At 38.3% G+C, this 15,353-nt stretch overlaps 1 protein-coding gene across 1 annotated transcript in view; it reads left to right on the forward strand.

Moving 5' to 3' along the window:
- Positions 1–15,353, forward strand: part of LOC149281980 (connector enhancer of kinase suppressor of ras 2-like) — a 180,444-nt gene that overhangs the window by 79,221 nt on the left and 85,870 nt on the right. Inside the window, exons 3-4 of the mRNA XM_089498753.1 lie at positions 12,923–13,125; positions 14,880–14,967. Of these exons, the coding sequence (XP_089354879.1) occupies positions 12,923–13,125; positions 14,880–14,967 (291 nt within the window). The remainder of the gene's footprint in view (positions 1–12,922; positions 13,126–14,879; positions 14,968–15,353) is intronic.

Raw genomic sequence — 15,353 nt, forward strand, 5'->3', positions numbered from 1 at the left:
CATTGTTTTCAATGGGTTTAGGGACCACCCATTGTCCTTAAGGGGCTAATTTAAGGGGTACATGCTGGGACCTAAAACCTCAAAATTCTGATGATTTTTGCAAGGAATGTATCCACCTCCTGACGATTATAAATTGAATGAATACAGTGGAAATATGATTTGACTTGCAAAGCTATTTTTATGGTGGACATACCTAAAGGGGCAAACTCATGATCCTAAAGGAACTATATAACCCTTCCGTCCTTCAGTAAAGTCTCAAGCGGGTACCTAGAAAATATAGAGATCATCTGTTACATCTCTGAAACCTGCGCTCCAAGCAGCGAGCTCCATTAACAACTATGACATTTTAACTACTCTGCGGGGTCATCAGCTAAATCCAAAGTGGGATTTTTGGAGTGCCTAGAGGTGAAATGCATAATAAATTTTTATTTTTTTTACTTGCTGAGAATCTTTAGGATTCTTTGAGTTACCACAAGTTCAGTTGCTATTGAACTGAATCGGAGTGAATACAGGATCCCAAATTATCTGAGTTCCTTTAGGTTTCTCGACAATTACCTTCTCTTTTGTCTCTATAGAAGACAAAGGTAGCCTCAGGTAGTGAGGGACCCCGGGGAGTTGTCCTCTAAATCGCCCATTTCATGGTGAAACAAAACAGATTAGTTATTAATTATTTAGACTGGAGTATATAATTAAATAAAATAAATAAATAATAATAATAAAATAAATAAATAAAAATATGATTAAATAAAATAAATAAATAATAATAATAAAATAAATAAATAAATAAATAAAAATATAATAAAATAAATAAATAAAATAAATACATTTTCAAAAAAAATGAATCTTACAAGTGCCCCAAAAGTCAGTTAAGATAGTCTAGAGTACATCTTAATAAAAATTAATTCACTTCTGTAAGCCCAAATATCTGGTCATCTCGCAATCGCTCTCTTCGTTCTAATTTAGAACACTGGCATACCTGTACAGGTAAAATGATTGACGATCATCAAAAAAAAACTTTTGTTGCTTTAAATAATAACTGATGAGCAGGAATACAAGACATTTTATACCCAATTTAAGAAAAGCCTTTCACCATTCAATTATTTTTTTCTCTCTAAGGGAACTATTAAAACATACTATCGTAGCGGAATGAGATAAAAGCGCATTTTGGGCAGTCTGGAATTTTAATATAGGAAGCTTTCCAAAAACAATATTCCTAAGGGCAACTTAAGTCACCTCTTTCAAATCCCCCTGTCTTCTTCTTAATCATCTTTATTCATGACAAAGGAGGAATTTTAATCTTGCAGATTTCGACGGCTTATTTCCAAGTTTTGAATAACAAATTCGTGAGCTAAATGATTTAAGGTAGAAACACCTTCATGGACATTAAACTGTCAGATGCAAACATGACATCCAAATACATATTTATCAGCCGCCGCGCTGGCGGCACTGTGGGGTTTTTATAAACAGGACATATACATCAAATTTTACAGCGAGCAGTCAAGCCATACAGGGTAAAACCTGTTCCATTTATAACAGAGGGTTTGTTCCCAGGCATTGCAATAAATATGGTGGACTGTATACTATAAGGGTGATATACAATGCTAATGTCATATTATATGAGTATCCTACGGATGGATAGTTGGCTACCCTTTGGTGATCTAAGTGGGGGACCACTGTATCGTAGAACCCCAAAGTAGTACATTCTGTTTGCTGTACTAATCTAAGTTGAATGCTGGCCTGATGAATGCATTTTAATATAACTGTTTAGATATAAAGGTTAGGCAACCGATCCAATTATTTGGGGAAGAAATCAATACAATGCATCAAAGTTAAAAAAAGAAGCATTAACAAAGGGATATTACTCTTTGTAATGCACTTACGATCCATTTATCAGCAATGAGATGAAGCTCTATGCACTCGGATGGGCTTTTAATGTATACTGAGATTTACTTCTCTCGAAAAATATATCAGCAAACATCCATTATTAGGTATTGATCACTTTACGGCATATACATTTCTCTATATTTATAGTATATGTTTAGCTGTAGACGACATTCTGTAAAAAGGCATTTAATGGGATCTCCAGTATTGGCCAGAGCCAACCTAATGACTTATTGTAGAGGTTGCCAGACCAGTCCTCCATCAGTGGTGTAGGCTTAATGATATCCCTACAAGAACGCAAGGCAATGTGTATATCCCTCAGTGAATGGAGACTTTTATATAATTATTAATGTCCACATTCTATCAGTACCAAGTTAGTTAGTAACATCATAATGGTGTATTTTGGCTGGCACTAAGGCTGGCTATCAAAGCCTTTAACGACGTATGATGTCACACATTTAAGTGTAAGGCTTGTGATTGCCCGCATAGAATCTTGCAGATGTTTTTTATTGTATATTGGAACATGATCTATCCTAGTTGGGTACGTAAATGACTTGGCATCGCAGTGAAGTATAGATTGTATCAACAGAGTTGTCTTCATCTCAAACCTAAGAAGTACTTTAAATTGATCTGTCCATATCGATTAAGAGCTAATTTACCCGTAACCTTTACTCTGTTGTGAACTACTACAAGAGAGATTTTTAGTTACGTTGAACCAGGGACATCAGTAAAGAAAAGAACCTTTGTAGATCCATCACTACATTGAATGCTGTATTCTTGCAACATTGTTCTTCCTATTAGTTGTTACACCATCCATTCTTCCATTTGCCTCAAAGGCAGAATCTCCATAGGGTTATTTTAGTTGGGGATGCATGGACAATATAGCCCCTGGAACCTTGCTAAACCATAGAATACCTTAGTTGATCAAGTAGTTGGATCTCTAAATCCAAAATGACCCATTGGTTCAATTATATTTTAAAAACCCCTAATCTCCAGGACCATGTTTTTTTTACCAGAACTAATTTTTTTTAAAGCCTGAAATAATATTTTAGCTAATTCTAAAATTTATAAACCATGTGACCAATTCCACATACAATTAAACAAAGACCAAGTTGCGTAACAAACAATATAATGATAATTTCCCATGAATGAAAGCAGAAAATATAATCTTCTCATCCCAAATTCTAAACAAGTCATCTTGGTTCTGTAACATTTTATAGAGAATGTATACTTTTCCTTACTCTGTTTCTCTTGGGTTTTAAAAGCATAAAATAGGTACTATAAGTTCAGCATCATTAAACACAGCATGAAGCACAGTACAGAAAAGACAAAATAAAATAATGAAATGGGAAAAGGAAATGAACAATAATGGGATTATCAGCAACTACTTTAATAATACACAATCTTAAAGAGACAGTATTACTTAATAGAAGCTCGCTTTATACAAATTTAGTAAAGTTCAAATATATCCGTAGCTATAATTAGCTTTATTGCTCCGTTTTTTGGAGAGTTTCTGTGGGAATATTTGCCTGTTTATCCAGCACTGATGTTGGACGAGAAGCCCGTCTTACAATCTCCATTCCAGTTCATCCCAAAGGTGTTCGATGGGGTTGAGGTCAGAGCTCTGTGCCGCCGATGAAGTTCTTCCACCCCAAACTTATCCAACCATGTCTTCGTGGACCTTGGTTTGTACACTGGGGGGCAGTCAGGTGGGAATAGAAAAGAGTCTTTCCTAAACTGTTCCCACAAAGTTGGAAGCAGAGCATTGTCCAAAATATCTTGGTATACTGAAGCATTAAGATTTCCCTTCACTGGGGCCCAGTTTTCAATAATTTAGAAATGTGTCCCAATGCTTTTGTCCTTATGGTGATGCACAAAGCCCTGACCTCAACTCCATTGAACACCTTTGGGATGAACTGGAACGGAGATTGCGAGCCGGGCGTCTCGTCCAACATCAGTGTCTGACCTCACAGACGCTCTACTGGATGAACGGGCACAAATTCCCACAGAAACTCCCCAAAATCTTGTGGAAAGGGTAGAAGCTGTTATAGCTGCAAAGGGGGATCAACTATATATTAATGTCTATGTAGTTAGAATGTGATGTCATCAAAGTCCCTGTTGGTGTAATGGACAGATGTCCCAATACTTTTGGCTATATAGTGTGTAGGTGTGTGTGCATATACACCCCTGAGCATGATGGGTTAATTGCAGTGCTCTATTACCTAGTGTCACAAGTTGTGTATGTATAACAACAAACAAGCTTTGGTGGCACAATACAAGGTAATTTACAAGTAAAACGCACAGAATGCTTATCAACATTCACTCATATTCACTGTTTAGTGATTGTCTGAAGGGTCTCCTGTCGTTGCATTTCAGCAAAGCAAAGAAAATTAGGACCGGCAACTGTTAACAGAGCTAACCTCGGGAATAACCGGCAGCTTTAAATACATACTGGCAGCAGACAGCTTGACTTTTGGTCTTTGATATTGCCAGCAGCTACAAGAAGTAACATTTTATACCAAACGTTCTGTAACTGGTCAACGTTGAAGAAAGTGGTCCTCTGGAGCAACCAAAGTCAATTATCTTTGATGGATAGCAAGCAGATAAATACAAAGACAATATTACACACATCATTCATGTGGAAGAAAACAAAATCCAGACACATTTTATCCCAGTCCAGTCCTTCGAAATAAATACCATCAATGGCTATGGTCATAATACCACTTAAAAAGATTAGTTGCCAACACGGCGCCGTCATGTTTTAACTTATAATTCATTTAATTCAGGAAAAACATGACCTGTTACCCCCCACAGTAATCATTTAGGAGTCGCCAACCAAAGTCCTCTATCCTCTTGACGCCAACGGATGTTCTCTGAAAGAACGCTACAACTACAGCTTGTTGTGAGGTCCATCTTCACCTTTCTATGATCTGCACATAAAGGAACTTAAAGGACTGGGCATCCATAGGATGTCTCAGATCCATCAGCATTCCGGAATAATAATTTGTGATGAGCAAAGGCTGTTAGTAACCTGTGGCGGCCTGAAAATGTGCTGCTACTATTTGAATTGGTTACCCCACCAGCTCAGAATGTATCTGCTATCAGATTGTAGCGGTGTCTTTCTATGTAAGATGTTGTCAAGCAATAGATTCTCATTCTATTCTTGTTAGTTTCCGGCACAGACCATTTCAACGAACTCCATAGAGTGTTGAACAGAGCAGGCCAATATATATTGGTTACAATGAAGCGGAATGGAAACATATTCTTTTTGCCCAAAAGGCTTACAGTTATTTTCTGATGAGTTTCTTGCTCTATAGTGGACTGTAAGGTTAAAAGGTAACAGCAATTTTTTGGCCAGATGGCTAATATGCACATCAGGAAACATTTTTTTTTCCTTGAGAGATAAGTTTTTCACCTGACAGTATTATCTATAAGCGTAGAGATGTTTATCTTTTAACCTTGGAGGTTTGCTGCAATAACACTACAGGTAATTTGTCTACAACTACATAAAATACATAGTGTGAAAGAAAAAACGTACGTTGCCAGAACCTGGTTTCATTCGGTTCAATGTGCACCTAAAAAAAGCTTTAACACTGATTGTGCTTGCAAAGATTACAAGTAGAGGTATAGATCAAAGGATGAAAGGATTTAAAATGTGTTTGTCTGTGCAGACTATGACATCAGAAGGCGATGCCATATGCAGCTTAACGCACACTAAGTGATTAGAACATGGTGCTACGTAGTGATGTCATATAATAAATAGGATAAAGCCAGACCTTTTTTTCTCTCTTGATCTATACATTCTTTAAATTCTACTAACTACTAATGTTCTTTTATAGACATTAGTGAAATGTATCATGTAAACCTTCATGGTAGGATAGTTGGACAGCCTTCCAGCAGAAATGGTAGATGTTAACAAAGTAAGGGAATTTAATCATCCACGGGACGGCATGCGACTATCCCGAATTTAAGATAAAACCGAGGACTGATGAATGTCTAAGACTGAACAGCGGGAATAACAGGCAGATTAGATGCTGCTCCTGCGATCTCCGGTATCCTGCTGAGAGCTGCGGCCCCCTTCAGATGTAATTCATCAGATAATCAGCCGCTACATGCGCAATTTACAAATGGCCGCAACTTTCAAATTAAGCGGCCCTGGCACCTAATGAACAAATGACATACGCGCGGCCGCATGATATTTATACTCTCACAGCGGCCGCACACAGAACCAGATCTGCCACTGGAGCACCAATATGGGTAAATATGTGGCCACTTTTCCACCGGCCATTTGCCCAGCATGCCCGTTGGCTCATCCGGACCTGTTCCTGTCCCCAACTTTGCCAGGAACCCCAAACAGTAGTTTGGCCCTTAAGTTTGGCCCTTGGCCGTTAAATCTTGTTTTGCCACCAGGTCTCTGGGATTATTAAATAACTTCATTTTAAGTAGGGGGGGTTATAATAATGCCGCTGAGATGGTTTCACGGAGCAGAAAGCCCTGCTCTCTTCCAGGGATGGAAACGATGCAGTTATAACCCGGGAATTACAGGGTATGTACATCAAGGTAATTCACCTGTCATTTCTTACAAATTGATCTGTGGCTGTGCGGAGACATATCATTTATAAGATATAATTATTTTGATCTTAAACCATCGTTCAAGCCTGTCGCAAAGGGTTCATTGACTGTGGAATAATACAGCTGCAATGATCTTCATTGCAAGTTTTTTTTTTTTAACATGTTACAAAGTTGCATATAGGTGAATTCTAACCCAATTTTATGGTCTCTGGGCAGGTTCGGAGCTGACTCTTGTATATCCTTCATTAACAGATATCCGAGGATCCCAAATGCTAATGTTCTCACTGGTTGATCAGAGCTGAAATTCCTGCTTGAATGCAGGTGACAATTCAGAATAGTTTTACCTCCTGACAAATACCTTTACTTCCGTACGCTTTGTTTTTCTTCTATTTTCTATTTGGTTGCCACTGCAAAGCCCATGGACGCCCAGCTGGATCACGCACTGAAGGCTTTCTGACTTTAATCATTAATGATTTCAAGTAATTTATATTTAAATAAGATTTTTTTTTTTTTGTGCTTAGCCCAAAAAAAATAAAAAAAGAGCTGCTTACAGACATAAAAACCCAGCAACGAGGAGACAGAAATGATGGGGCAGCGGTAGGCGTCAGCAAATGGAATATTGATTCATTCATATTTAGCCATCGCTCTCAGTACAAATGAATCATTAAGTATATTTAACCAGGAGGATGGGAAAGCGAGCTGGTTAATCAGCTGGAGATTGATTTGCGAAATAAAAAGAGGAACAGGGAAATTGAACAAAAAATGGCAATAAAATCCAATTTCGTTTTTTTTAGCCAGGCAGTGGAAAAAAAATTTTCTATAAGCCTGGGACTGGGTAGGAGGTCACTTGTTTTGTTTCTGTAATGATTTGTCCCCAATCCACATTGTCTAGACCCAATTGTAGGCATCATGATTAGAGGCATATTTACCTTGGGTGCTTCACCAAGGGCAGCACCCCCTCTGCGACCGCCATCTTCATGTAATATGTTTGCGCTCCATGTCTTCAAGGCTCACAGCCCTTGATCTTCTATACGGTCTTCCATAGTGTCAATGACCCATTGAGCGGCCGTACACTGGGAGCCTGGGTTAGGGCCGGAATCACCATTTCTGGGATAATAACCCATTCCCACTTTGTATCTTCCTTTCTCTCTTCTCTCCTTTCTGTACTTTCTCCTCTTTCTTTTCTCTCTCAAGTTCCATTGAGTCTAAAGAGGCTTATGTTGATGTTCTACCAACTCTGCTCAATTTAGCATGGACCATGACAAGCGCATAGTTGAGTTTGTGCCCCAGGAAGCTCATACCCCCATACCCAAATAATGACTCTGACACTTTACTTGGGTGCAAAATATTTTGTCCACAGCTTTATTAACATATATACAATATTTAGAGGTCATTGTCAACCCAGCCACCCCGGTTAACATTATTAACAGCTCAAATCTTATTAACACTGACAATGACCTCACATAACCAATAAATTAACCATATAATGGCACCAACACATACCATGTGCCTCCACATTAACATATTAACATATTGACCACAATAGGGATGTACCGAGACACCCCTACCAGACCGTTTAACCAAATTATAACTATGTAGGGGCATACCGAGACACCCCTACACCACCGATTTAACCAAATTACCACTGCAGGGGCATACCGAGACACCCCCACACCACCAATTTAACCACACACCAATGCAGGGGCATACCGAGACACCCCTACACCACCCCAGGTTCTGAGCCACAGACCAGCTCGAAACCTACACCAATAACTTGAACCAAGTCAAATTATTAACCAAAAACATAACAAAACACCGTATTAAGCAATAATCCCCAACTAACCCCGCCGCTGTGACAAAACGGGGCAGTCACCCCCCACAACCCACCTTAAAGGGAGGGAGGGTGGGACAACCAGGATTTGGATAAGCGGTTAAGTGACAGTTTACAAAATGGTTGCCACTTATATACCTTACTAATAACCCCACCCATAACAATTCTAAACCAATTAAATTAAATCCTTCCTTTTTGCACACCACCTAGCTCTGTCAAGGCCCACTCCGCCTAAGCTGCGCTGCTCCATGGGCTTCATTATGAACGTTTTTAATATGACCGATCTGCTCAATTGACGTGGAATGTAGAGTGTCCTTCAAAGTCATGTTCTCCCAAGTCTTCCTTTAATTTGTGGAAAAGATAAACCCCCCCAAATGTAATTCTCTCTTCCTGGACCCAATAATATCGGCAAATCATTTCAACGTTAGGGAAAATGTACAGTTTTTTTCCTAAAAATGTAACTTTGATTTGACGTCTGCTTCTCCTCTAGAACATCTGATGGATAAAACGTAAAATTGTGTTTTCGCCCCCCTGGGTAAAAATGCACTTTTGAATGTTATTTCTGTGAGAGCTACTCGGGAGTTGGAACAATATTTAACTTTCAGTAGTCAACAACACAGACACCGTTCTATATGACACAGAAACTCATCCAGCCTGGACGGTCAATTAATAATCCTCGGAGCTTTCATCTGTACTTCTAGACCCCAACTTTATAAATCCCAACGTACCTCCTGGGCTCTCATGGATTAAACATTCAGTTTAATTCCTAATTTAAAGACAAAGCTTAAAATTTACTTTTAACGAGAACCGGGAACTCTAGATACTAATAATCTACAAAGAAAAACATCCCTGAATAGAAAACATGGCAATAAATTATTTTATATAGTAATGGAGAACTATGGATCATGCTTTATCCTGCTCAACGCCAAAGAGTAAGCTAAATATATCAAGGTATTGTGCTAGATTTTTTCAAGCGGTGCTCTAAAATAATCCCCATAATTAAACATTCTACGTAATCCTCTGCTGGGTACTTGGGTCCTACCTTCATTCTGGTTCTCAAAATGGAACTAGGCAACAAGGAACGGAATAGAATGGAGCCGGAACCCAAAGACCAGTCATTAGACCATGAATTCCGGAATCTTCAGGACAAACATGATGGGTTTCTGGGTTTGTCAATGACATTGCCCTCAACCCATGTGGATGGAGCTATTCTTGAGAAAAGATCAAAATATATTACCCACCAAGTAATGTTACTTTCAGTATTTTAATGTTAGACTTCTCTCAATTCTCATAAAAAAAAATAAGTTAAAATTCTTTAAGCGGCTGCCAATAGCCCTCATATTAAAAGTACTTAATTCTAGACCTGCTTTGAAGGGTAACCTCCTTTTTGGTCTCTATGATCTCATGATGTTAACTATATGTCTTGTAATGTGACCTCATAAAATAGTATTATTTTTTGTAGCAGTGTTTTTATAACTGCTAAAATTACTGGATCTATAAATAATATATATAACATATAATAATAAATAATATACAGTATATATATTTATGTGTATATATATATATATATATATTTATACAGTCTACATATATATTAAAACATTAGATTTTTTATATCTATAGTCATGATTCTCAAAACACTTTATTTTTTTATAATATATATTTGTATGATTTACGCATGAGATGAACACACGATACACGTGACTATCCAGGTAACGCATAGATAATTAGAATGAAATGCAGAGTAGCCGTGGGACGCCAGATGACGGGGTTAGAGAACAGGACATGCGTCATAACTGCAAAGTTAATACCCCATAGCAATAACATGGCTTTAATATCGTCTAGTCATGATGACCTGATCTATATGAATTGATCGAATTCCTCCTGCAGGAAGAAATCAGTGTGTCTTTTATACAGATGCTCGACGAGTTACATCTATCCGTCAAGATAAAATAAGGAAAGATAATATCTAGGAATGGGTGTTTAGAACATTCACCCTATATTTTATTAAAGGGCAATAAATATCAAGGAATAGCATCTACATATTTACGTAACGATAAGAAATATATATGTTTTAAAGAAAAACAACTCATTCTCCGTCTTATATTGTTAAAGTGAAAGTTTAATGCCCCATACATGTTTTTCTTGATTGAGAGGGTGGTAGATAAGTGGAACAACCTCCCTGCAGAAGTGGTAGAGGTTTATACAGTGGGGGGAATTTAAACACGCATGGGATGGACATACGGCTCCTGAATCTAAGATGAGACCAAGTTCTTACAAGCATCATCCATCCAAAAGTGGTCTTGTCACTATAGCAACCAGTGGAATTTTCCTGCAGATCGGACCATTCCCCCCCCCCCCCCCGATGCCTCCCAGTTTGCTTCTGGTTCCTGATACAAAAAAAAAATCCTTCTATAATAAAAAGCAATAAGAATAACCCAGAGAAATTTTTTTTTTCCTGGAATAGCGGAGTCTTGCTGTGGGTGGTATGGATAGCTTTGATACGCTCTGCAGGGGTCTGCCGGTCATCAATCAATCACAGGCCAGCGCCCATTCCCTTTACCATATTGATCTGCTATCGTGCTGAAAGCCACCGGCGCATGGGACACACGCAGCGCCGGTTCCTCCGTCCACGCAGCCCGATACGTACAGCTCTATGGCTCTGACCTTTCTGCTGCTCTCCAGGTGTCGAAATGTTAAACTTTTCAAGCCTTTTGCTGGCAAAATCATCTAAAACTGTTTAATTCAGAGTAAAAAAAAAAAGCATATTCCACTTTATACTTGGAGTGTTGGCCACATTTAGAACAGCGTTGCCATGCCTTCCACAAGCCCTGGAATGCCCCATTACTGTAAGGCATATATTTGTGGGGTACTATTGCCATAACCTTTTTAGCCCCTTAAATAAATACCTCCTCCACCATCACCACTGCCATGTCTCCACCACCTTTATCGTATCCCACAACCTCTTAATAAGACGCTTTGCCATGCTCATGGGAACTAGCCGTTCTCTGCCGTGCTGACTCGCACTCAAACCACTGATCACTCTCAGCCACACTGACATAGACTCAAACACACTGAGGAACACTTGTGGTTCGACCCGGAGTTTTCGAGTGAAGAGCTGCTTCCTGGGGTCTCCAGGTCCGTTTTTTATTTCTTTGTGCCAGGGGAGCGTTGTTTGGCCACGTCCACTCCCCACCCATTCCCCGCCCACCCCCCACCCACTAAAGGCTTTCTAGCACTAGACCTGCCTGTAAACTTGGCTGGCCCCACCCCTTCACAAAGCCACTCCCCCAGAAGAAAGAGCGCTCAGGTCAGCCTACCCTTGCAAGTTCCTGGGCATCGCCTGTTCCCGTCGCAACCTAATGCAACTTCCATTCACTAAATGTCTAAGTCAGCAGCCACGGCCCCCTTTTCTCAATTCTCAAACTGACTTCCTGTCCAGGAATTATTATTTCCTCCCTGTACGCCGCCTGTTTTGCTAAATTAATAATGGAGGATCACTCCAGCTAGTATTTATACACTTTAATGACAGCCGAGTGGCCCCTTTAAATTTCAAGCAGCCAATCAGTGGCACAAAACGAGGCTGCTGCATCTTTAGAGCTGCAGCTTCTAGTGGTTTTTTTTTCTTCTAGAATTAAGTATTGCACATTATTGTACTTTACTATGCATTATTTCTTTAAAAGGCTGCCTCGGACTCTGGAGCGTCCCTTTAAGTAATCTAGAAATACATGGAAAATATACCATCGCACAAAAACATTTTTTTCCTCCCTCTTTTTTCTTTAAATTTTTATTTATTTAATGACATTTTAAGTAAATGAATATAGACGAGAAACTTGTTGACGATTTTCAGCGTTTTACTGCGTTCATAAAACCAAAATGTTAGTTTTACGCCCCGGTTTAATTTTACAGCGTTTTCCAGAATTAATTTTACTGCCTTTCCAAATAATTTATATGCGATAAATTCACCCCAAAATGACTGTAAGCTGTCAAAACACGAACTGCTAGGCTTTGTAAAGTGACTTTATTTATATGCAAATAACCCAATTAGCCAAGGCTTTCCTGTGATAATGGATGGAGGCTTTTGTTTATCAAAACACGCTTTAATTAATGCGATACTTCATATTCTTGATATAAAAGTGACACTTTTCGATATTTACCTGTGACAAATTATTGTTTTAAAACAAATCAAACACATAAAGGAATATTACCTGATTAAAAACACACCGGGGGATATTAAAGTGAGCCCATAACCTAGAAAACTTTTACCATCAAAGGTTTATCAAAACATTCTTTATCTTGGGATTTTGGGGATTTTCGGTAAAAGTAATTGGTTTAGAGAAGCTTAGTTTTAGGTGGAATGTAAGGAAGTTTTACTTTATTGTGGTAGATAAGTGTAACAGCCTCCCAGCAGAAGTGGTAGAGCAAAGAGGAGCCCTGGCCTTGTGAGCTTACAATCTACCAGGGTGATTTGGTTTTTGTTACTCAATATTTAATTTCTGCATGAACATAAAATCGTTAATATTGTGTATTACGTAGACTCCATGGGATGAGAGTAGCATCTCTCTTTAACCAGCCTTTCGTGCCTATTATATTCACATGACCTCACATCTACCCCCCCCCTCCCCCCCTTAATTTCAGAATTATGGTTTGGAGACGGAGAACCTGCGGACGCTCTCACATAAACTTAATGCCTCGGCCAAAAACCTGCAGAACTTTATAACGGGAAGAAGGAGAAGTGGACACTACGACGGGAGAGCCTCCAGGCGACTGCCAAACGACTTTCTTACCTCTGTGGTTGATCTGATAGGTGCTGCAAAGAATCTTCTAGCCTGGTTGGACAGGTAAGGCCCAATTCGCATCTCTATGACAAATAAGTAGTAAGTGTATTTATTCTATACTAGTATATGTGTTCATCATCAAAATTGTGTTTTTCCTTCCTCTCTCCTTATTTCTTTACCTTTTTCTCTCTCCTTTTTTTATTCCTCTTTCCTCTGTTTTCTTTTTTTATATCTTTCTTATATCATAAATCTGTTTTCTCTCTTCCCCTTTCTTTCTTCATTCGTTCATTCATTCATTCTCTTTCTTTCTTCCCCCTTTCTTTTTCCTAATTTTTTTCTCTCTCTACATCTGTCTTTCTCCTTCCCTTTCTTCTGTCTCTCCTATCTTCACTCTTTTTTTTCATTTCATCTCACCCACACGTTCTTCTTTCAAGAGAAAACACTACGGTATATAATAAAACATTATTATTATTATTATTATTATTTACAATATATTTACAATACAATGTATACATTTTTTATTATTATTATTATTTTGATACAATATTATTACTGTTCGCTATACTCTTTAATGACTCGTTTTTTTAAAAAAATTACCTCATTAAAATTAGACTTGATTAGCAAAAAAAATGCAGTTTGCCTAAAACAATTATTTTAGTAAAAAAATATATTTTTTTTATTTTTATTCTTAATTCGTTTTTATTCAGACGGTACACACCTATGCACATGGTAGATTACGTTGCAACCATCAACAGCCTAACTGGTCCTATACATTGGCCAACATGTAAGAAGCAATCATAAACAGTTTTGGGACATACTATAGATCCCGCCATTGCTTTGTCTGCTGTCTGCAAATATAATAAATCCTTCTTTTCCATGCCTATTTATGACGTTTTAGGTGTTTTTTTTATATGTAATTTCTTAATTTTTATGTGAAAAAAAGTAATATGAACATAACCTCCGATTGATAATGATGTATGAATGCAAAGACAAGACACGCACCACGTGAACTCAGCATTCATGCTTTTTTTGTTGTGAGATGATGTGCCGGTGAAGCTGTAGGGGGTTAGTGTGACCTCGTTCAATCCACTCTGATTAATCTCATGCTTCCATTAAGCACATGCCCTTCCGAGGACCGTGCAAAGCACCAAAAGGAGAACTAAGTAACACAAGGGAATAATGATCTAATAAAAATCATCATGTATATGCTGAGAACAGGTAGCTAAAGGTGCTGTTCCACCTACTCTGTTAATTCCAACATAACTTTCTTAAGTAAATGCAGCGATAGATACATCACTTGTAGTACTGCTAAATATCCTAATCCCCTGAAATTCTTCAACTAAACAAAATTTTTCCACATTTACATGGCATGTATATTTCACACACACACACAATATATATATTATACATATAATTGCCACATGAATCCTTTTTTTGGATTGAATTGGTTGATGGGGAATGGTTTTAGTTTGCTACTTGAAATATTAAGAGAGCGCGTAAGAGAGAGTGAATGAGAGTGTGAGAGAGAATGAATGAGAGTGAAACAATGGAATGCAAACGAAAATTCAGAGCTCTCTGCTTCATTTTAGTTTGTTTTGTTGGAGTCCTTCCTAGTTTTTGGACATTTGTACAAACTAACAAAATTGTCAAATTTTGTTTAAATTAGAATTCGTATAAGGCGAATGCACATGTCTAGTAAATATGGCCTTTAGGAGGCTGTAGACCAAGCACTGTGATCTAAGAATGCCCCTGTTGTTATATTTTGACAAATGACTTGCATTTGCTAAATACTGATTTCATCTGTTTGTCCGTGACAGGTCTCCCTTTGTCAGCGTAACAGAATATTCACTGCTGAAAAATAATATTGTCCAACTGTGCCTGGAACTCACCACGATTGTGCAACAGGTAAGGGGTTTAGCAAAAGGCTTTTTTTAAATAACTAAATAAGGACATTTTTATCTTAATGGGTGTGGTTAGAGGCGTGGTCAGAGAAAGAAGTTTAAAGAGACATCTTATTGGACTTTGTGGCCCGTTCATAGATACTCATGTAATTGATTATGTATTTTACAATAATATATTCACATAATTTATATATACACATATGTTGTCTATATGTGCATTATTGTGGCTTTAAGGCTGAAGAATCCCGTGATACCCTCGTACCCCGCAAACATTCTGCGCTCTTAGAAAAGAGAGGAACCATTGGAGGAATGAGAGACATCAGGGAAAGGAATGAGGAAAATCAGGGGAGGAATGAGGGACATCAGAGGCGGAATGAGGGACATCAGGAA

The sequence above is a fragment of the Sceloporus occidentalis genome, unplaced genomic scaffold, assembly GCF_023333645.1.
Source record: "Sceloporus occidentalis isolate IW3139 unplaced genomic scaffold, rSceOcc1.0.p SCAF_125, whole genome shotgun sequence".
NCBI classification, from domain to species: domain Eukaryota; kingdom Metazoa; phylum Chordata; class Lepidosauria; order Squamata; family Phrynosomatidae; genus Sceloporus; species Sceloporus occidentalis.